General features: G+C 44.4%; 1 protein-coding gene across 1 annotated transcript in view; it reads left to right on the forward strand.

Moving 5' to 3' along the window:
* Positions 1-16,614, forward strand: part of LOC132406410 (segment polarity protein dishevelled homolog DVL-3) — a 166,171-nt gene that overhangs the window by 41,743 nt on the left and 107,814 nt on the right. Inside the window, exon 2 of the mRNA XM_059992051.1 lies at positions 8,539-8,608. Within this exon, the coding sequence (XP_059848034.1) occupies positions 8,539-8,608 (70 nt within the window). The remainder of the gene's footprint in view (positions 1-8,538; positions 8,609-16,614) is intronic.

Consider the following 16,614-nt stretch of genomic DNA (forward strand, 5'->3'; position numbering starts at 1 on the left):
GGGCGTTTTCTCCCCCCCCCCCCCCCCCCGTTCCATCCAGTGCTGGATTTAATGAGTGTGTTTTATTTATTTAGCGATACAGCGCGGAGTTGGCACTTCTGGCCCTTAAAGCCATGCTACCCCAGCGATCCCACTCATACCTAACCATGTGACAATTTGCAATGACCAGTTAACCTACCTGGTACCTCTTAGGACTGTGGGAGGAAACCGGGGCACCCAGGAAACCCCATGCATTCCACAAGGAGGATGCACCGAGAACAGCGCTGGAATTGAACTCCAAACTCCAGAGTGCCCTGAGCTCTAATAGCATTGCAGTAACCGCCACGCTACTGTGGCGCCCCAATTGGAGACACTCAGAAATTTTAAGTGATCCTGGAATGGAGCTGGCAAGTATAACCCCTGGTAACCCCTGCGTTCGTTTGTTCTTTATGTGCCATGTTGTTTGACGTAGGCGATTATGGTCTTTCCATGACCATGATTGTTCTTGGTAAATTTTTCTACGCAAGTGGTTTGCAATTGATGCCTTCTGGCCAGTGTCTTTACAAGACGGGTGACCCCAGCCATTATCAATTCTCTTCAGAGATTGCTTGGTGTTTGTGGTCCCATAACCAAGATGTGATATGCACCGGCTGCTCATACGACCATCCACCACCTGCTCCTGTGGCTTCACGTGACCCTGATCGCGCAGGGGGAGGGGGGGGCTAAGCAGGTGCTACACCTTGACCAAGAGGTAGCGGGAGGAAGGAGTGCCTGACACCTCTTTTGACACCACCCTTCCACCCGATCTTAACATTAGGGTCCGGAACTGGTTTACATACAGAGGCAGTATATAGTGAGATTGTTAGCAAGGAGAGACTGATGATAGGGTAAAATTGCAGTCAACAGAACAAGTCACAATGTAAAAGGCAGGCAAAATTGAAAAGGTGACTACCGAACTGAAGGTGTTATATTTGAATGCACACGGTATATGGAATAAGGTGGATTGACTTGTAGCAGAGTTACAGAACGGCGTGTATGATGTGGCTGAAAGGAGCTTAACGTCTAAGGATACGCATTGTATCAAAATGACAGGCAGGTCAGAAGTGGGGGTGACAATGCTCTGTTGGATAAAAAAAATGAAATCAAGTGATTGGAAGGAGGTGACATCAGGTCTGAAGGTGTTGAATCGTTGTGGACTGAGCTAAGCAACTGCAAAGGTAAAAAGACCCTAATGGAAGTTATATAGAAACCCCAAACAGTGGTAAAGATGTAGTCTACAAATTGCAATGGGAGGTAGAAAATGCACGACAAAAGGGTAATGTTATAATAGTCATAGGGGATTTCAATATGCAGGTAGATAGGGAAAATCAAGTTGGTGCTGGATCCCAAGAGGGGGAAATTTCTAGAATGCCTATGAGATGGCTCTTTACAGCACCTCATGGTTGAGACCACTAGAGACCAGCTATTCTGGACTGGGTGTTCTGCAATAAACTGGAATTGATTAGAGAGCTTCAGGTCGAGGAACCCCGGTGGACAGCTAATCATAATATGATCAAATTCACCCTGAAATTTGAGAAGGAGAAGCTAAAGTCAGATGTATCAGTATTACTGTGGAGTAAAGGGAATTACGGAGGTATGAGAGAGGAGCTGGTCAGAATTGATTGGAAAAGAACACTGGCAGGGATGACAGCAGAGCAGCAATGGCTGGAATTTCTGGAAGCAATTCAGAAAGCACAGGATAGAAACCTCTGTAAGAGGAAGAAGTATTCTAAAGGCAGGATGACCCAAGTGAGGCTGAGAAGAGAAGTCAAAGCTAACATAAAAGCCAAAGAGAGGGCAAATAATAGAGCAAAAATGAATGGGAAGTTAGAGGATTGGGAGGCCTTTAAAAGCCAAGAGAAGGCAATTAAAATTCATAATGAAGGAAAAGATGTATTACAGAGGTAAGTTAGCCAATAATATTAACAAGGATACCAAAAGTTTCTGCAGAAACGTAAAGTGTAAAAGAGAGACGAGAGTGGATATCGGACGGCTGGAAAATGATGCTGGAGAAATAGTAATGGGGACAAGGAAATGGCAGGTAAACTGAATCAGTATTTTGCTTCAGTCTTCATTATGGAAGTTACTAGCAGTATGCTGGAGGTTCAAGAGTATCAGGGGGCAGAAGCTTGTGAAGTTGCCTTTACTAGCTGGGAAGTGGGGCTGAGGAGGGGGGATAAAAAAGTATCAGCCACGGTTAAATGGTGGAGCAGACTCGGTGGGCCAAATGGCCTAATTGTACTCCTATGTTTTTTGGTCTTCAGTGTGAAAGACATAAGGTATGGCAGAAATTTGAGAGTGTCGGGGCAGACAGGAGTGTAGTTGCTATTAATAAGAGAAAGTGCTTGAGAAACTGGAAGGTCTGAAGGTGGATAACCCAACTGGACCAGATATTTTCACCCCCCTCCCCCCCCCCCCCCCCCCCCCGGGTTCCAAAGGATGTTGCTAAAGAGATTGTGGGAGTATTGGCAATGATCTTTCAAGAATAAATTGACTCTGTCATGGTTCCTGAGAATTGAAAAATCACAATTTTTACTCCACTCTTCATGAAGGGAGAGGGGCAGAAGAAAGGAAATTATAGACCAGATAGTCTGACCTATTGGGAAGATGTTGGAGTCGATTGTTAACGACGTGGTTTCAGGATTCTTGAATGCACATGATAGAATAGGCCTTAGTCAGCATGGTTTCCTTAAGGGAAAATCTGGTCTGACAAATCTGTTGGAATTCTTTAAAGAAATAACAAACAGGATTGACAAAGGAGAATTGGTTGCTGCTGTGTACTTGGATTTTCAGAAGGCCTTTGATAAGGCACCACACATAAGGCTGCTTAAGGGAGCCTTTTCTGTTTAGCTGCTGGTGACTGATGATGCACAAAGTACACTGCAGATGCTGTGGTCAAATCAACACGTACAAACAAGCTGGATGAACTCAGCAGGTCAGGCAGCATCTGTTGAAATGAGCAGTCCTGACGAAGGGTCTAGGCCCGAAACGTTGACTGCTCGTTTCAACGGATGCTGCCCGACCCGCTGAGTTCATCCAGCTTGTTTGTACGTGTTGATGGTGACTAGTGATGTTCTGCGGGGGTCTATGTTGGGACAGCATTTTATATTGCATGTCAATGACGGATGATGGAATTGAAGGCTTTGTGGCCAAGCTTGTGGACCATATGGAGATAGGTGGAAGGGCAGATAGTTTTGAGGATGTAGAGAGGCTACAGAAGGACTTAAACAGACTAGGAAAATGAGCAAAAAAGTGCCAGATGGAATACAGTTATGCACTTTGGAAGAAGGAATAAAAGGGTAGAATGAGAGAAAATTAAAAAATCAGAGGTGCAAAGGGATTTGGAAATCATCGGGTTCAGGATTTCCTAAAGGTTAATTTGCAGGTTGAATTGATAGTGAAGGCAAATGCAATGTTAGCGTTCATTTCAAGAGAATTAGAATATAAAAGCAAGGATGTAATGTTGAGGCTTTATAAAGCACTGGTGAGGCCTCACTTGAAATATTATGAGCAGTTTTGGGCCCGTTATCTAAGAAAGGATGTGCTGACCTTGGAGAGGGTTCAAAGGAGGTTCACGACAATGATTCTGGGATTCAAGGGCTTGCCATATGAGGAGAATTTGATGGCTCTGGGCCTGTACTCACTGGAATTCAGAAGAATGAGGTGTGACTTCAATGAAACCTATTGAATGTTGAAAGGCCTCGATCGAGTGGATGTGGAGAGGATATTTTGATGGTGGGAAGAGTCTAAGGCCAGAGGATACAGCCTCGGAAGAGAGAGACATCCTTTTCAGATAGAGATGAGGAGGAATCAGAGAATGGTGAATCTGTGGAATTCATTGTGACATGCAGCTGTAGAGGCTGATGTATATTTAAAGCAAAGGTTGATAATTTCTTGATTGGTCAGGGCATGAAGGGATACGGGAAGGTAGGAGATTGGGTCGGAGAGGAAAATTGGATCAGCCATGATGAAATGGTGGAGCAGACTCGATGGACCTAATGGCCTAATTCTGGTTCTATACCTTATGGTCTTAGAGTCCTCTGCGCCAAAAGAGTTGGATAAGAAAGAATCAGGAAACTAAGAATAAAATGAAAGATATCTAAAAAGGATCAAACTGTTAGACCAGTTTTCAAAGTTCAAAACTCAGTGGCCACTTTATTAGGTACACCTGCTTGTCAATGTAAATATCTAATCAGGCAATCATGTGGCAGCAACTCGATGCATGAAATCATGCAGACATGGTCAAGATGTTTAGTGGTTGTTTACACCAAACATCAAAATAAGGAAGAAATGTGCTCTAAGTGACTGACTGTGGTATGATTGATTGTGCTGGATGGGGTGGTTTAAGTATCTCAGAAACTGCTGATCTCATGCAGTCACTTGAGCTTACAGAGAATAGTGTAAAAAAAATCTTGTGAGCTGCAATTCTGTGGGTAAAAATGCCTTGTTAGTGAGAGAGGTCAGAGGAGAATGGCCAGACTAACAGGAAGGTGTCAGTAACTTAAATAACTGGGCATTACAACAGTGGTGTGGAGAAAGGCATCTCTGAATGCACAACCTGCTGAACATGGGCTATGAAGCAGAAGATGACAAACATAAACAGTACAATAAGAGAGCAAGGACACTGAGATGGTGTACATCAGTTCAATGTCCATTCAGAAATCTGATGGCAAAGGGGAAGAACCTCTTCCTGAAATGTTGATTGCCTGTCTTCAAGCTCCTGCACCCCTTCCCTGAGAAGAGGGCATGCCCTGGGATGTGAGGTTCATTAATTTGTTAAATGCCATCTTTCTGAGTCATCACCATTTGAAGCTGTCCTTGGTGCTAGGGAGGCCAGGTCTGTGATGGAGCTGGCTGAATTTACAACTTTCTGCAGCTTTCTCCTACCCGCTGCATTGGGTTTGCCGTGCCAGTTGGTCGTGCAGCCAGTTAGAATGTTCTCCGTGGTACCTCTGTAGAAATTTGCTGGGACCTTTGGTAATGCACCAAATCTCCTGAAACTCAGAATGAAATATAACCTGTGGTATGCCTGCTTCGTTAATTGCACCAATATGTAATTGCCTGGAGCCTGATGCCAAATGAAACTAATTCTGCTTGCCTGCACATGATCCATATTCCTCCATTCCGTGCCTACTTATGTGCTTATCATAAGTCTTTTGAATGCCTCTATTGTATCTGCTTCCACCAACACTCCTGACAGTGCATTCCACTCTCTGTACAAAGAAACTTGTCCCACACATTCCAACTAAACCTTTTCCCTCTCACCTTAAAGTAATGCCTTCGAGTATTCCGCATTACTATCGTGAGATAAATATTCTGATTGCCTCCCCGTCTGTACGTTTGCTGATGTTAAGTCAGGTTACCCCTCTCTGACGCTCCAGAGAAAAGAATCTAAGTTTATCCAAGCTCTTCGTAGAGCTCATACACTCTGATGCAGGCATCGTCCTGGTGAAACTCCCTGTTTGTGGCAACAACCAGTGCTGTGCTGGGGACAGCCTGCCAGTGTAACTCCGCTTCAGGCACCGACATCCATGCCCACAACGCACTACCCATATGTCTTTGGAATGTGGGAGAAAACTGATCACCCGGAGGTCACAGTGAGAACATTCAGTCTCCTTACAGACAGTGACAGGAATTGAACCGCAATAGCTGTCACTGCCATGTTTGGGGTGTACTTTTATTTATTCCACTGTACTGTTGTCACAAAACACCAAATTTCATGACATATATCAGTGAGATTCAAAATGATTCTGATCCTGAGGGTCCGTGGATCCTGATATTGGGTTAAAGTTTGCTTCACGTTCCAGACTGTTAAATCTCGACTAAACTTGATTACTCCACTGTACTTTGCTGAGAGACTTAAAAAGACCTATCTTTTAAATATTAGCTTTATGTAGTCACATGTACATTGAAACATACAGTGAAATGTGCCATATACGTTAATGACCGACACAGTCGGAGGATGTGCTGGAGGCAGCCTGCATGTGTTGCTATCTCCATAACTTAGGAACCTGAATCTGCTTGTCTTTGGAATGTGAGAGGAAGCTGGGAGATGCAGAGGAAACACAATGCAGTCAACAGGGAGCGCGTACATACTCCTTACAAACCGATTGCTGTTGCTGTAGAGAGTTACGCTAACTGTTAATGCTACTGTGCTGCCTGCTAGGTAAATGTAGGAGAGGTTTAGATAAGTAAGAGGTGTTGAGGGCTATGGTCCAAGCCCAGGTGGATGGGACTAGCTGTGGGTAATAGAGCATGGGCGAGTTGGGCTGAAGGGCACCTTGCATGATGTGCGACTGTTTCTCATGACAAGGTTGCAAATCATGATCCATCAAGAGGAATGGAGGTGTTGGCCCAGGAATCAAAGTGTCAGTTTTCATTAACTTTTATTTGATTTGATGCCTTTTGGCCTATAGTTGCTGGAGTTTAGAAGAATTCTGGGGGAGGGATCTCGTTGTGGCCTATCCAATACTGAAAGCCTAGATAGAGTGGATGTGTTTCCTGTAGTGGGGGTGTCCAGGTCTGAAAGGCACAGACTCAGAGGGATGTACTTTTAGAACAAAGATGAAGAGGAATACCTTTAGCCAAATGGTGGTGAATCTGTGGAACTAATTGCCATAGACTTCTGTGGAGGCCACAACTCATTGAGTATATTTAAAGTGGTCTTGTGGCTTGGAAGCAAAGTTTGGATGGATCATAAGAGCTTTTCCATGTAGTTACTGGGACATAGGACATAAGACATAGGAACGGAAGTAGGCCATTCAGCCCAAAGCTGATATGGCCATCAGCCCAAAATGGCTGATACATTATCCCTGTCTAAAGCAATCTCTTGTCTTCTATCCATAATCTTTTACACTGTTACTAAAGAAGAACCTATCAGCCTCCTCTTTAAATACACCCAGTGACTTGGCCCTTACAGCTCTGAAGAAGGAGCAGTGATTTTGAACCATATCAAATTGTTTACGAGGATGCGGCACGTCTGATTGATCGCATAATGAGAGGGTTACCATATGAGGAACGTCCGGCAACTCTTGGGCTGTATTCCCTGGGGTTCAGGGGAATGAAGGGTGATTTCATAGAAAAGTTCCAAATGTTAAAAGGCCCGAACAGATTAGATATGGCAAAGTTATTCCCGTGGTAGGGGATTCTAGGACAAGAGGGCACAACTTCAGGACTGAAGGACATCCTTTTAAAAACTGAGATGCAGAGAAATTACTTTAGTCAGAGGGTGGTAAATCTGTGAAATTTGTTGCCACAAGTGGCTGTAGAGGCCAAGTCATTGGGTGTATTTAAGGCAGAGATAGATAGGTTCTTGATTAGCCAGGGCATCAAAGGGTGTTGGGAGAAGGCAGGTGGGTGGGGATGACTGGAAGAATTGGATCAACCGATGATTGAATGGTGGAGCAGACTTGATGGGCCAAATGGCCTACCTCCCCTATATCTTATGGTAACAAATCTCACAAATCCTGAAGTTATTCCTTAGATAGTATTCTTAGAATAAATGGTCAGTCATTTGGCATTAAATTGAGTAAAATATCTTCCTCATGTGGTTGTGAATCTTTGGAATTCACAGGCCTTGAATAGTATTCATGATATTGTCTGACACTTGGTTACCTTGCTGTGATCCATCTTCAAAGGCCAAAGTAAATCTACCATCAAGTACATATATGTCACCACATACTACCCTGAGACTAATTTTCTTGCAGGCATTCACAGTAAAACAAAGAAGTACTATAGGCAATGAAAAACTGCGCACAAACAGACTGACAAGCAAACAATGTGTAACAGAGACAAACTAAGCAAATAATAATAATTAATAAGTAAATAAAAAATACTGAGAACATGAGTTGTAAAGTCCTTGAAAGTGAGTCTGTATGTTGCGTTCAGTGATCAGTTCAGAGTTGTGGTGAGTATAGATACCTAAACCATTAGGTGGTGTGGGACCAAGTGCTCATCTGCTTCCTTCCTGATGACTGCAGTGAGAATGGAGCCCGGCTTGGATGGTGGGGTGGGGGGGTTGATCTTTGACAATGGAGGCTGCTTTCTTGTGGCACTGCTCCTTGTAGATCTGCTCAATGGTGAGGAGGACTTCTCCTCTGAAAAATTGGCCCATATCCACCACTTTTTGGCAGTTCCACCATTCCTGATGAAGAGTCTTAGCCTGAAGCATTGACTGTTCATTCATTTCTATAGATGCTGCCTGACCTGCTGAGTTCCTCCCAATTTTGTGTTTGTATGTTACTTTGGATTTCCAGCATCTGCAAAAAATTGTTGTGTTTATCCAGCACTTTGGCATTGTTGTTTCCATACTAGACCATGATACAACAAGTCAGGATACTCTGCTGGGTATCTACAGAAGTTTGTCAAAGTTTTGGATGACATGCCAAATCTACGTAAACCTTTTGGGAAGTAGTTGCTGATATGCCTTCTTTGTAATGGCAATTCCAGATGGCAGTAACTTGAGTGTGATATTTGTGTTGGTATTTCAGAAAGTCTAAACTTGTCTCCATTTTCCAACAGGGTGGTGAAGGAAGAGATATCTGATGACAATGCCAGGTTACCCTGCTTCAACGGCCGTGTGGTATCATGGGTGAGTAAATGGTTTCTGATCTTAACAGCAATGTATGGAGAAACAGGCCATACAATCCCTGCCTGTCAGTATTGTTCTCACTATCAGCATGTCCTATCCCCTTATCTCCTTCTCCCTCCTATATTCTGAATTTCTTTTCAATTCCATCCAAGTTTCTAATGAATCTAATTGCTCTGTGTTATGTGCCATATATTTAAAATGCCAGCACTTAGCTACATGAAGAACTCTCCTTGGCACGGAGCTGTAGTGATTAGCAGAGTGCTTTACAGGACTGACTGCAAGATAAGGGTTCGATTCCTAAGTCTTCGTTAAATCTTTTTGTACTGTGTTATAATCCCAGGAATGAAAAGGTTAATATATGAGGGACATTTGATGGTTCTGGGACTGTACTCACTGGAGTTTAGAAGAATGAGGATGGATCTCATTGAAACACATCAAATGAATACTGAAAGGCCAAGATAGAGTGAATGTGGGAAGGATGTTTCCTATAATGTGTGAGTCTAGGACCAGAGGGCACAGCCTCTGGACAGAATGATGATTCTTTAAAACGGATGAGGAGGAGTTTGTGTTGCCAAATAGAAGTAAAGCTGTGGAATTCATTGCTACCAATGGCTGTGGAAGCCAAGTCATTGGGTATATTTAAAATGAAGTTTAGTAGGTTCTTGAATTAGTAAGAGTGTCAAAGGTCATGGGGAGAAGGAGGGAGAATGGAGTTGAGAGGGATAATGCATCAGGCTTGATGAAATGATGGAACCGACCCAATGGGTTGAATGGCTTAATTTTGTTCTTGTATCTTATGATCTTTTGGGCAGTACACTCAATATCACAACATAAAGAATTTGCCTCTATTTATTTATTTGCTTATTTATCAAGATATTGCAAAACAGCCCTTCTGGCTGTTCGAGCTGTGCTGCCCAGCATCCCTTGATTTATTCTTAGCCCAATCAAGCGACAATTAATAATGACCAATTAACCTTCTAACCAGCCTATCTTTGAATACCCGCTCACGGGAAAGGGTTGGGGAGTAAACCTGGAGGATGAATCCGGATCCGGGGTCCTTAAGGCCGTCCTACATTGAGTTCAACACTGATTGGCAATTCCTGTGGTACCACTGATCTCTGCCGTTCCCTTGGATAGATCAGCTGCGTGGAGAGGGGAGCCTGCTACGTGTGCAACAGCTTGCTCTGTATATTATATGGCCCTGGCTCACGTACAGAATTGTATATCATGTAGACAGCTGGGGCACAACATCTATGGTTGACCCTGACCGACGGAGGACCTCAAGGCTCAAGAGGGAGCATAATTTTAAGGCAATTGGAGGAAAGTATAGCAGGGAATTTACAGAGGGTCTTTTTTTACAAAGTGGTGGGTATGTGGAAGAAATTGCCGGGGGTGGCGGTACAGGCAGATACAAAGACAGTCTTAGATAGGTACATGGATGATAGAAAACGGAGGGTTATGTGGGAGGGAAGCATTAGATTGATTTTGGTGTAAGTTAAAGGGTTGGCATTGTGGGCCAAAGAGCCTGTACTGTTTATGTTTTATGTACGCATGATACACAACAGACTATTTTGAATTGCAGGTTTCTGGAAAAAATGTGTGATGATGGCTGGATAATCTGGAAATGCTGTTAAAAGTACATAATACTGGAAACAATTTAACACCATCTATATAATCCTCCATTTTCTTCCATCCATGTGTTATCCAAGAGTCTCCTAGATATCCCCAATATACCTGTGTGTTGTAATTCAGTGTAGTTTTGGTCAGTCAGCATCTGTGAAGCAATTAATGCTGCAGGTTTAAGATCCTTCCTCAATTATGGGTCTCAAACATTAATAGTTTCCCTTACTATAGACACTGCCTGACCTGCTGAGTGTTTCAAGTATCTTTGTTGTTATCTTAGATTTTCAGCATCTGCACAAGTGTTTTTTTTTCCAATCTGTTCTGTGAAATTGAAGGATAAGTAAGAGAAGTTTGTCCGGATGTGGCCTGGATTAGAGGGCATGAGATATAAGGAGAGATTGGAGAATCTTGGATTATAAAAGCAAAAGAGAGAGCATGTGATATAGCACAAATTAATGGGAAGTTAGAGGATTTGGGGAATTTTTAAAAACCACCAGAAGGCAACTAAAAAGGTAATAAGAAGAGAGAAGATGAAATATAAAGGTAAGCTAGCCAATAACATAAGAGGATAGAAAAATATTTTTCAGATATATAAAGAGTGAAAGAGAGGCCAGAGAGGATATCAGACTGATGGAAAACGGTGCTGGAGCGGTAGAGGTAGTAATGGGGGCCAAAAAAATGGTAGGTGAACTCTAGTATTTTGCATCAATCTTTCAAAAATCATTGTACTCTGGCATGGTGCAGAAAGGAAGGCAGCAGAAAGGAAATTATAGACCAGTTAGCCTGATCCCAGTAGTTAGGAAGATGTTGGAGTCAATTGTTAAGGATGAGGTTATGAAGTATTTGGTGTCACAGGACAAATTAGGACCAAGTCAGCGTGGTTTCCATTATGGAAAACCTTGCCTGATGAACCCGTTGGAATCCTTTGAGATTACGAGTAGGATAGATAAAGGGGGTGCGGTGGATGTTGTATATTTGGACTTGCAGAAGACTTCTGACAAGGTACCACACATGATGCTGATTAATTACTAAATTAAAAGTCCGTGTGTTACAGGAAAGTTACAGGCATGGTTAGAGCATTGGCTGATTGGTAGGATACTGCGAGCGGGGGGGCAAAAGGATCCTTTTCCATCTCATTGAAACCATATAACAATTACAGCACAGAAACAGGCCATCTCGGCCCTTCTGGTTCATGCCGAACGCTTTCTCTCACGTAGTCCCACCGACCCACACTCAGCCCATAGCCCTCCATTCCTTTCCTGTCCATATACCTGTCCATTTTTTAAAAAATAACAATATCAAACCAGCCTCTGCCACATCTACTGGAAGCTCGTTCCACACAGCTACCACTCTCTGAGTAAGGAAGTTCCCCCTCGTGTTACCCCTAAACTTTTGCCCCCTAACTCTCAACTCGTCCTCTTGTTTGAATCTCCCCTGCTCTCAATGGAAAAAGCCTATCCATGTCAACCCTATCTATCCCACTCATGATTTTAAATACATCAAGTCCCCCGTCAACCATCTACGCTGCAAAGCATTCGAATGTTGAATGGCCTGGACAGAGTAGATGTTGAAGAACAATGTATAATCCTCTGTAACTTCTGCCACCTCCTACGTGATCCCACCACCAGCCACGTCTTCCCCTCCCCCCCCACTCTCGGCTTTCCGCAGGGATCGCTCCCTACGCGGCCCTTGTTCATTCACCCCCCCCCCCCCCCCATCCCTCCCCACCAACTTCCCTCCGGGCACTCATCCCTGCAAACGGAAGAAGTGCTACACCTGCCCCCACACTTCTTCCCTCACCACCATCCCAGGCCCCAGACAGTCCTTTCAGGTGAGGCACCACTTCACCTGCGAGTCACCTGGGGTGATATGCTGTTTCCGGTGCTCCCGATGTGGCCATTTATACATTGGGGAGACCAACCGCAGACTGGGAGACTGTTTCACCGAACACTGGCGCTCAGTCCTCCAGCAGTGTCGGGATCTCCCTGTGGCCACACACTTCAATTCCACAGACCACTCCCACTCTGACATGTCTGTCCATGGCCTCCTCTACCGTCAAGATGAGGCCACACGCAGGTTGATGGAGCAATACCTTATCTCCCGCCTAGGTCGTCTCCTACCTGCCGGCATGAACATCCAACTCACAGACCTCCGTTGATACCCCTGCCCTCCCTTACCCCCATCCCTATCTATTATTTCAGTCTGGCTCTCTTTCTCTCTTTTTTTTCCCCCCTCACTATAATCTCCCCTCACCCTTCTTTCTCTTTTATTTCCCATAATTCTCCACCTTCCCCCAGCCCATTTCCCTCCAGCCTAACACTTCCCAGCTCTCTACTTCATCCCTCCCCCAACTTCTTATCTCCACCCCCCCCCCCCCCCGCCATCCCAAGTTACTTCACTCCTGATGAAGGTTTTCGACCCGAAACATCGTCACTACCTCCTCCCATAGATGCTGTCTGGCCTGCTGAGTTCTGCCAGCATTTTGTGTTTTTATAAATATCTCCTCATCTCTGTTCTAAAGGGATGTCCTTCTATTTTTCGGCTGTGTCCTTTGTCCTAGACCCTCCCACTACTGGCAACATCCTCACCATACCTTTCAGTATCCTGTAGTTCTAAAAGCAATTCCCCTCATTCTAAACTCCAGAGAGTACAGGCCCAGAGCAAACAAATGTTCCTCATAAATTAACCCTTTCATTCCTGGGATCATTCTTGTGAACCTCCTCTGGACCCTTTCAATGCCAGCTCATACTTTCTTAGATAAGGGGCCCAACACTACTCACAGTATTCCAAGTGCAGTCTGAGCAGTGCCTTATAAAGCCAACCTTGCTGTTATATTCTAGTCCTCAGATAATACAAAGATCGGTGGAGGGGCAGGCAGTGGTGGGGAAACAGGCTGCAGAAGGACTTAGACAGATTAGGAGAATGGGCAAGAAAGTGGCGAATGAAATACAATGTTGAAAAATGCATGGTCATGCACTTTGGTAGAAGAAATAAGTGTGCAAACTGTTTTCTAAATGGGGAGAAAATCCAAAAATCTGAGATGCAGAGGGACTTGTGAGTCCTTGTGCGTAAAGAAAAGATGTGCTGTTATTGGAGAGGGTTCAGAGGAGGCTCACAGGGATGATTCCAGGAACGAAAGGGTCACCGTACGAGGAATGTTTGACAGCTCTGGGAATTCGGAAGGTTGAGGGGGAATCTCACTGAAACCTTTCGGATGTTGAAAGGCCTAGACTAAGTAGATGTGGAAAGGATGCTCCCCATGTTGGGAGAGACTAGGATAAGAGGGCACGTCCTCAGGATAGTGGGGTATCCATTTAAGACAGAGATGCGGAGAAATTCCTTTAGCCAGAGGGTGGTGAATTTATGGAATTTATTACCACAGGTAGCTTTGGAGGCCAGATCTTTGGGTGTATTTAAAGTAGAGGTTGATAGGTTCTTGATTGGACACGGCATCAAAGTTTACAGGGAGAAGGCTGGGGTGTGGGGCAGAGGAGGGGAAAAAAGGATCAGCCATGATTGAATCAGACTCGATAGGCCAAATAGCTTCATTCTACCCCTATGTCTTATGGTCTTCAGTGTGAAAGACACTTGCAGTATGACAGAAATTCGAGTATGCCGGGGCAGATGTGAGTGTAGTTGCTGTTCATAAGGAGAAGGTGCTTTTAGAAACTGAAAGGTCTGAAGGTAGATAAGTTACCTGGGCCTGATGGACTACATCCTCGGATTCTGAAAAAGGTGGCTGAAGAGGTTGTGGAGGCATTAGTAGTGATCTTTTCAGAATCACTAATTTCTGGAAAGTGAGGACTGGAAAATTGGAAATGACACTCCGCCCTTTAAGAAGGGAGGGAGGCAGAAGAAAGGAAATTATAGACCAGTTGGTCTGACTTCAGTGGTTGGGAAGATGTTTGAGTCCATTATTAAGGATGAGGCTTTGGGGTACTTGGAGGCACATGATAAAATAGGCCAAAGACAGCACTTAAGCAGTGATTCTGCCTGACAAATCTGTTGAAATTCTTTGGAGTAACGAGCAGAATAGACGAAGGAATGTCATTGAATTTTATTTTGGATTTTCAGAATGGATTTGACAATGTGCTGCACATGAGGCTGCTAAACAGGACAAGAGCCCATGTAATTACAGGAAAGATATAGCATGGGGAGAAGATTGGCTGTTGGCAGGAGGCAAAGTGTGCCCCCTGCCAAGGGGGTCTTTTCTTGTGGTTCATCGTTGGGGCCACGTCTTTTTACTTTGTACGTCAACAATGTGGATGACAGAATTGATGGGGGGAAAAGAGGCAGATGGAATACAGTGCAGGGAAGTGTATGGTCATGCACTTTAGTAGAAGGAATAAAGTTGTAGAGTATTTTCTAAATGGGGAGAAAATTCAAAAGTCGGGCACAAACTAAACTGGGAGTCCTCTTGCAAGATTGCCTAAAGGTTGACTTGCAGGTTGAGTATGGTAAGGAGGGCAAATGCAATGTTAGCATTCATTTGGAGGGGACGAGAATACAAGGGGAAGGATGTGATCCTGAGACTTTATAACTCTTTGATGAAACCACACTCAGACTGTTGTGGGCAGTTTTGGGTCTCTTGTCTGAGAAAGGAGGTGTTGCTTGTGGAGGGGTCCGGAGGAGGTTCACTAGCAGTATCTTGTGAATGAAAGGGTTAATGCATAAGGAAAATTTGATAGTAATGTGCCTGTACCTGATGGATTCTAGAAGAATGAGGGGTGGTTCTGTTGTAATAGATCTGCCATGATGAAGTGTTGGAGCAGGCCTAATTCTGCTGCTATGTCTTATGGTCTGTTGGGTTATTTCCTCTGCAGAGCTCAAGGCTGAGGGGAGACCTGATGGAAGATTTTAATATTATGAGATACTGAGTAGATAACCAGGATCCTTTTCCCCAGGGCTGAAAAGGAGATGTGCAGGTGGGTGTCTGGAATGTGCTGCCAGGAATGATGCAGAAACAAATACAACAGAGGCTCTTGGATAAGTACATGGATGTGCAGACATGGTGGGATATGGGCATTGTGTATGTAGACAGGATTAGTTTAGTTGGGCATTTTATTTCTTTCTTCTAACTTAATTGTTTTGGCACAACATTGTGGGCTGAAGAGCCTGTTCCTATGCTGTACCGTTCTATGCTCTAAATAGCATTTGAGGCACCAAGACAGTCCCTGTTATTCTGTGGTCCGCGGTCTATAGCATTCTTCTGAGGAAGCTGGCAGTGCCTCTATTTGCTACCTCACATGAAAGCACCCCTGCACCTCTGATGAACGCCCCCCCACCCCAGTACACTGGAGTGTCCTTGTGTCTCTGCAGTCAGACTCGAGCCTCTGTCTCGGAGGTAAGAATGCTTGGGGGGGGGGGGGGTGGGGTGCCACGGTAGAGGAGCAGTTTGCGCAATACTGTGGATAATGCCAACAATTGGAAAATCGGGGTTCAATTCCCAGTGACTGTAAAGAGTTTGCAGGTTTCTCCATGACTGCGTGGATTTCCTCCAGGTACTCCAGCTTCCTCAACACTACCTGCCTCTCCACCTATCTTCGTATTGTCCGCAGACTTGGCCACAAAGCCATCAATTCCGTCATCCAAATCATTGATTTATAACACGAGAAAAGCTGTCCCAACACTGACTCCTGCGGAATAAGCAGAATAGGCCCACTTTATTCCCTAGTGGCCAAAGGAACTAGGGTAAAGGATGAACTGAAGGAAATTTATATTAGGCAAGAAACGGTGTTGGATAGACTGTTGAGTCTGAAGGCTGATAAGTCTCTGGGACCTGATGGTCTGCATCCCAGGGTACTTAAAGAGGTGGCTCTAGAAATCGTGGACGCATTGGTAATCATTTTCCAATGTTCTATAGATTCAGGAACAGTTCCTACTGATTGGAAGGTGGCTGTTGTCCCACTTTTCAAGAAAGGAGGGAGAGAGAAAACAGGAAATTATAGACCGGTTAGCCTGGCGTCAGTGGTGGGAAAGATGCTGGAGTCAATTATAAAACAGGAAATTACGACATATTTGGATAGCAGTAGAAGGATCAGTCCAAGTCAGCATGGATTTATGAAGGGAAAATCATGCTTGACTAAACTTCTGGAGTTTTTTGAGGATGTAACAATGAAAATGGACAAGGGAGAGCCAGTGGATGTAGTGTACCTGGACTTCCAGAAAGCTTTTGATAAAGTCCCACATAGGAGATTAGTGGGCAAAATCAGGGCACATGGTATTGGGGGCAGAGTACTGAAATGGATTGAAAATTGGCTGGCTGACAGGAAACAAAGAGTAGTGATTAACGGGTCCCTTCCGGAATGGCAGGCTGTGACCAGTGGGGTGCCGCAAGGTTCGGTGCTGGGACCACAGCTGTTTACAATATACGTTAATGATTT

This window comes from Hypanus sabinus, chromosome 2 (genome assembly GCF_030144855.1).
Source record: "Hypanus sabinus isolate sHypSab1 chromosome 2, sHypSab1.hap1, whole genome shotgun sequence".
Lineage (NCBI taxonomy): Eukaryota > Metazoa > Chordata > Chondrichthyes > Myliobatiformes > Dasyatidae > Hypanus > Hypanus sabinus.